This window comes from Mus caroli, chromosome X, assembly GCF_900094665.2.
Source record: "Mus caroli chromosome X, CAROLI_EIJ_v1.1, whole genome shotgun sequence".
Lineage (NCBI taxonomy): Eukaryota > Metazoa > Chordata > Mammalia > Rodentia > Muridae > Mus > Mus caroli.
Genome location: NC_034589.1, coordinates 41355988 through 41363460, shown reverse-complemented (window position 1 = coordinate 41363460; position 7473 = coordinate 41355988). Strand labels below are relative to the sequence as shown.

Below are 7473 nucleotides of genomic sequence, written 5' to 3'. Positions count from 1 at the left end.
AAAAACCAAAAAAAAAAAAAAAAAAAAAAAAACCCCAAAAATTTGGGTCTTTTTTAATCCCGGGGGGGGGGGGGATAGATAATAACATAGTAAGGTTACTACTTATACACAGCCATTGGTAATATGCTTCTACCTCAGTAAATTCTGAAGGACTCAAGCCAAAATAAAGTTGAGATGCAGATAACCTAAAATTACAGAATCAAATGACAAGAGACCTCAGAGATAATCCAAACCTATCATTATCTCAGTCACCATGACAAATTCCTAACTGACCAACAATCTCCACCTACAAACTAAAATCAATCTTTAGGAATTCTAAATCATGCCATGTTGGTGTGTATGTGTGTGGTGGTGGGGGGGGGGGTGAGCCCACACCTTCAATCCCAGCTCTTGGGAGGCAGAGACAGGCAGATCTCTGCGAGTTCAAAGTCAGTCTGGTCTACAGAGGGAGTTCCAGGACAGATCGAGAAGCCTTATCTCAAAAAACAAACAGTGGTCCACAGGATCCTACATGATTCAGGCTCTGTTCCTCGCTGCAGAGTGATTTCCTATTATTTTCTCGTTCATTTGCCACACTCAGCCATATAATCCTTTCAACTCTTGAATATGTCAAACCCATTTCAAATCAGTTAGACCCCTTTATAATCTGCTCTTTATGGAGTTATTCCACCTGGCCATCTCCTTCCCATCATCCAAATTATCTGGAAGCTTTTGTTAAGCAGCGTAGCTGCAGGAATTCAGACCACCAAGTTGCTATTTCAATATGCTGTTATTTTCCACATAGTATTTACTTCTTTCTCAAATTATTTGTCTATCTTTCTCAACTACAATAGAATTTCCAATAGGGGATGAACAGTGTTTGCCTTGTTCACCTTCATATCCCCACCACCTCACAGATCTTGGAACATTAAAGTTTTTTAAAATATAAATTTGTTGGATATAAAGACACACAAAAATAGTATGATGCTCTAACAGTTCTAAGACTTATCTGAATCCTTATAAATCTCCAGGATAGTTGAAGAATCAGGTTGTGTGTAAACAAATAACTTCTGCAGGTAAACACAGATAACAGGGCTCTGCATTAAATATATAAAAATATATGTATCAATATGTTAATATCTACCAATATCTGCCTGTCTATATTAATTTGTGTACTTGTTTGTCAGCCTCACTAGAACGTACATTCTATAGGAGCATGGACTATATAAGTTATCTATTGCTGTGTAATAAATAAAGTGATTTAGTAAATAAACTGCCCTGGAAACATAATAAATGGAAATATTTGTATCTCTATTTCCATGAAACTTTACTGAGACAACCAGTAAAAGTAAATCCAATGAAATGTACTAAATATGAATAAAATGTGATATAGCTATGCAGTTTAGTGTTTTATTCAGCAATAAAAAGAATCAAAGGCTTGATATATGCTAGTATGGATGAACATTGAAAGCATGTTACTTGAAAGAAACCAATTTAAAAGGTCATACAATATGGTTCTATTTCTATGAAATATCTAGAACAGACATTGATAGAAAGAAGCAAGCAAGCTAGTATTTACTCAGGACTAAATGGATGGGAGAAACAGAGGTGGTGTACAGGGTATATAAGTCATTTTTCAGGTGATAGAAATGTTCTAAAATTGACCAAGTGTTATGCATATCTCATTGATATTTACTATAATACTGTTTACTACATATCATTTTGAATAAATTATTTTTGACAATATGTGAATTTATTCTCGGAAAAGATTTAAATATATATTGAGAGAAAGAAACAATGGGTGGAGTCGGGTAATACTATGACAGGGACTATAAGAAACCTTTCTTGCGCACTCAAAAGGCATAGCCTGGGGAATTGTATATTTGGGACCAGTGTGGGGTAAATAGTGAGTTTCACACCAGTCTCAGCTTTGTAGCAAGATACTTTTTCAATTAATTAATTTTAGAAAGATAAAAATAAATTTAAAAAGAAAAAACCTGCATATATAACCTAGTACAATGGTCAGAAAATGAAGAGGAGTGGGGAAAACAGAAGGCACAACTTTCACTACATCTGGAATGTAGAAAAAGGGAGGAAAAAAGAGCATAGGAATGCAAAGGATCCTAAAGAACTATACATTTCTTTACAGAAGTAATGACTGCCTGGGGCACTGTTTCTCTGGAGGATAGAGTTTGTAACAAGACTTTACTGCTAACAATTATATGGCACCTTAGCATCCTCAGCAAATAAAAAGGCTGTGAACCACTCTACCTTTTCTGTTTGGTTATCTACCTGACTGTATGTGAATGGTCCCACAGATGCTTACCTCCAACCACAAACTTCCCCAAGTTAGAACTACTGTCCCTGAATATCACCGGCTGTTCCCCATACACATCAAACTAACCAACAAAAACCATGTCTCTTGCAAAATCTGTTCTTTAATTTTTCATTTTATTTTTTATATGTATGGATGTTTTGCCTGCGTGTTTGTATATCACATGCATGCCTGGTACCCATAAAGGTCAGAAGATGGTATTGGGATTTCCTTGGACTGGAGTTAAAAATGGTCATAAATTGATATGCATGTGCTGAAAACTGAACCCAGGTCCTATGTAAGAGTACCCAATGCTCTTTTAACTTCTGAGCCCTGTTCTCATGATTTGTCCATCACCAAATGCCACCATCTGGTCACCAAATCCAGGAAGTCATCTTTGACACCTTCTCTTCCTTGCACCTCTCTATATCATCTCAACAAAACTGTACTGACTTAATCAACTAAATTAGTCTCAATTCTGCCCCATCCTTCTGCCTCAGTCATACTGAGGCTCAGGCCTTCATCCTTCATCACTCAGATAATATAAGACTTTCAATCAACAACCTCACCCCCAGATCAATGGCTAATTAAGTCAATCAGATCAGCATCACTACTACCTGGGACCTTTCTGGAAATACAAATTCTCAGGTCCCATTTTTGACATGTTAAGTTAATTCCCATAGTTCTGAAGCAAGTTACATTTAGAAGACACACGTACTGTTCCACCCTTATCCCCTTAGATTGGTGGTCTTCGACCTTAAATGAACATACAATCACATATGACATTCTAAAAATATTGATAACCTGGGTTCTGAGTTGACTGATCTAAGGCAAACATGGGAGCTGTGAAATTAGCGATTCCAATGTGCACTCAAGATGAAGAACCACTATCTTAGATCCTATTTCCACACAGACAAAGGGATCTGCTTAAAATACAAATGGAACCCGGTTAAAGCTTTCAGTATCTCCAACCATCTCAGTACAACACTCAATACGCTTTATAACCCAACCAACCTACAGTCACCAATATGAGGAAAGTGCCAGGTATATTAGTTAATTAAGACTGCTTCTATAACCCAAAGGTCTGGATTTATTGCAGCATTCCTACTTGCTAATCGTGAAATTCTGAGGGAGACGATCCTTCAGTGCTTCACTATCTATCTTATGGGATAATGGGGAGAATTCAATGACTGACTACATGTAAGTCTCATCAGAACAGCTCCTGTCATACAATAGATGGGAACTATTAGTCTTCAATTTACAGACATCCCCCGAGAGTTTATTTCAAACTTCTCAAGTGTGGGCTATAATTTCCTACCATAGATTTCTGAGTTTATCACTTATTAGGCTGTATTGATTATCTGTTTGTAACTGCCAGTACTTAGGAATAACAATAATTTCCCTGTAGCAGTTAAAAGTGTCCCATAAATAATAAGTAGCTGTTCTATGAAAGTGATAACAGCAGAAGGAAAAACATATGGTCCCTTCGCATTTTATCCCTGATTTTTTTTTATAGAAGTAATGTAACCAAAACTTCTGTATACATTATGATATTCAGTCCCAACAGAAATACTAAAAGCAAAATGTGATCAACAGAACAACCTGGAACTTAAATCATGGACTGGGTTTTGAGGTTTGTTAAGTACCAGGGCTTTCTACTACAGAGTCTCTTATTTGCGGTTGGAAAATATAGGCTACAGTAAGTCTCATTAATTGTTTCTTTTATGTGTATAGCTGTTTTGCCTGCATGTGTATCATTTACCATGTGCATGCAGTGCCTATGAAGGCCAGCAGAGGGCGTTGGATCCCCTAGAGTTATAAGTACCATGTGAATGCTGGGAATTGAACACAAGGCCTTTGGAACTTAACTGCTGAACTATCTCTCCATCTCTTTATTTAAAAATTAGCAGTTCACAGATAAGTGCTCACTCACTTTATTTCCATTTCTCCTGCTCCCCTCTAACTTCCCCTTACATATCCTTGGATACATTAACTCTTGATATTAGTAATTTTTCATAGTGCTATTAATATATGTATCCTGTATTTTAAAGCACTCGAATTGGAATAATATTAAGAAGCAATATGCATTAACAATTTTCCTAAGAGATGGATTATTTGCCTTGGAATGATTCTCAGAGGCTACTAAAAAAAATACACATAATGTTTGATGTTCAGAATACTTAGCAAGAAGAATAAGGCCTGGCAAAGGTCTCAAACATTAAAGAAAACAGAATTGGTAATGAACTTCACGGTGTACGTACCTTTAAAATACCATCCAAAGTACCCTTGTAGAGGTCCACATGTCCCACTATTGCCCTCTGATTCATCATTCGAGTTCTCACCACATCCACAGGGTTAGATGCCAGAGCCCCAGCCAAACCACAGGTAAAACTGGAACTAAAGGTGAAAACTAATTTAAGATCATAGGTTATCCCCACCCACTTCCACACTTGCCCACTTAAACAGAATTTAGGCCAAATGCAAAAAGTATAATAACTTAGATCCATCTGTCAGATAAAATCTGGGCCCCCTTCAATTATAATCTAACGAGAAAGAAAATCGTTTCTAATGAAGCATCATTGCAAGGTTGTCCCTTTCATATCCTCTGAGACTCAGGCTCATTTTTAAAGGATAGAGTCCAGAAACCTAACAACATCCCTAAGCAAGGACATGTCCTATAACATTGATCAGTTACATGCAACTGTCAAAACCCAGCATCATATGCCAAATATATTTAAGTAGCAAAATAGCAGAGGCTACATGACAAAGAAAATGCAGTATGAGAGCAGAGCTGTTTTAGCTTCAGAAACTCAACAAATTTTACCTTTTTTTTTTTTTCTTGGCTACACTGAGAGGAAATTTGCCTTCTGGTCAAGAACAAAAATAAATACTAGGTTGATGGAGCTGAGGCCGTAGTTCATTCACAGTGTTTGACTAGCAAGCACGAGCCCTGGCTTCAATCCCAGCACCAAATACACAGCTTGTTATGGTGCACACTGCATATCTATAATCCTAGCACTCTGTAAGACAGGCAGATCACAAATTCAAAGTCTGAGGCCAGCCTGAGACAAGTGGTGCCGGGCTTGGTGGCGCACACCTTTAATCCCAGCACTCGGGAGGCAGAGGCAGGTGGATTTCTGAGTTCGAGGCCAGCTTGGTCTACANAGTAAGTTCCAGGACAGCCAGGGATACACAGAGAAACCCTGTCTTGAAAAACCAAAAAAAAAAAAAAAAAAAAGATCCAAAAGCGTTTAGTAGGGATCCAGACTACACCCAACTGCCAAGCTGGCAGGCATCCACAGCATATGCGGGTAAATGTGGGTAATGGGGGGAGGGGATATAATCAGAGTGTTTCATATGCATGTTATGAATATGAACATAATATGTGATACTAATGTAAGAAAATGTCATACTGAAACACAATCTTCTATAATGAATAATGAGAAAAGTAAAATCAGAAATTCTACAAATTTTTAGAAAAACCCACCATTTTATATATTAGTATATAGCAATAAGTTAAAAATTATAAAAAAAATTCAGAAGGCTTGACATTTTGGCCATAGGAGATAAGTGTTAGTAAAAGAGGCTTTTTATGTTCAAACTGCTAAACACAGAGAATGGATCAAACATAATTCACTTACACAAAGTGTGTTAAAATTGTGTCTCCCAGCATTCCTGAAACTATCAGGTGCTTCTTGGTAATATCATAAACGGGCAACTCTACTCCCACAACGATTGCAGCACGCTGAGCAGTTGGGACCACACCCTGTAAAACCAAAGTGATATCAGAGAACTACTGAGAGGCACATATGTCTTCAAGTGAAAAAAATTGTCAGTAGTGGAAACTGTCAGAAAAATAAACTCTGAAATGTATAGTACAGTCTTTCAAATTGGTGGCTAACACTGGATCCTGATAATTCCCTATCCATAAATGTTGTACTACAAATAAAACCATTCATAACACCTAAAGCACAAGAGACAAAAGAAAAATTGTTAAATATGAAAGTTAGACTTTACCATAATATAAAAGTTGCAATTTAAAAGATAACACAAAGTGAGCGAGAAGATAACCCACACGATGGAGAAATATTTGAAAATCTTAAAGAATTAAGGCATTAGAAAAATGTACATCAAACCCATGATGACAGCCAGGTGGTGGTGGCGCACACCTTTCATCCCCCACCTAAGGAGGCAGAGCCAGCTATGTCTGAGTCTGAGACCAGCCTGGTCTACAGAGTGAGTTCCAGGACAAACAAACAAATATACATTACAGTGACATGCCATTTCTTACCTACTTGAATGACTCTAGTCATTTTTTTTAATTTAATCTTATTTATAATTCATTTTTTACACTCCATATTCCATTCCCTGCCCCTCCCCTCCCACCCTGCAGCTGTTCCACATCCCACACCTCCTTCCCACCACACCCTGTCTCCACATGGATGCCCCCACCTCCAACCCATCTAACCTCTAAACTCCCTGGGGCCTCCAGTCTCTTGAGGGTTAGGTGCATCATCTCTGAATGAACACAGACCTGGCAGTCCTCTACTGTATGTGTGTTGGGGGCCTCATATCAGCTGGTGCATACTGTCTGTCCAGTGTTTGAGAGATCTCAGGGGTCCAGATTAAGACTGCTGGTCCTCCTATAGAATTACCCTTCTCAAATTCTTTCAGCCTTCCCCAATTCAACAACAGGGGTCCATTGGTTGGGTGCAAATATCTTCATCTGACTCTTTCAGCTGCTTGTTGGGTCTTTCTGAGGGCAGTCATGATAGGTCCCTTTTTGTGAGCGCTCCATAGCCTCAGTAATAGTATCAAGCCTTGGGACCTCCCCTTGAGCTGGATCCCACTTTGGGCCTGTCTCTAGTCATTTGCTTTTAAATAAAATAGTAAGGTTTGGTAAAGATGTGGGGAAATTGCAACCCTTACCAGCTGTTGGTAAATATATAAAATGGAGCACCAATGATAAATTGGCATCTCCTTAAAATATTAAACATAAAATTACCATATGATCTAGCAATTCCATAAGTAGATATATATACCAAGAAGAACTAAAGCACATTTTCTTTTCTTTTTTTTTCGCACTCCTTTTTTTTTTGATTTTTAATATTTTTATTACATATTTTCCTCAATTACATTTCCAATGCTATCCCAAAAGTCCCCCATAGCGCCCCCCACTT

At 37.9% G+C, this 7473-nt stretch overlaps 1 protein-coding gene across 3 annotated transcripts in view; it reads right to left on the bottom strand.

The window, feature by feature from the left end:
• The window catches only part of Slc25a14 (solute carrier family 25 member 14), a 39814-nt gene that overhangs the window by 4744 nt on the left and 27597 nt on the right, over nucleotides 1-7473 (bottom strand). For all 3 annotated transcript variants that reach the window (XM_021152972.2, XM_021152975.1, XM_021152971.1), the window contains 2 exons: nucleotides 5935-6059; nucleotides 4555-4690 (listed from right to left, as the gene is read on the bottom strand). In XM_021152972.2, the coding sequence (XP_021008631.1) occupies nucleotides 4555-4690; nucleotides 5935-6059 (261 nt within the window). The remainder of the gene's footprint in view (nucleotides 1-4554; nucleotides 4691-5934; nucleotides 6060-7473) is intronic.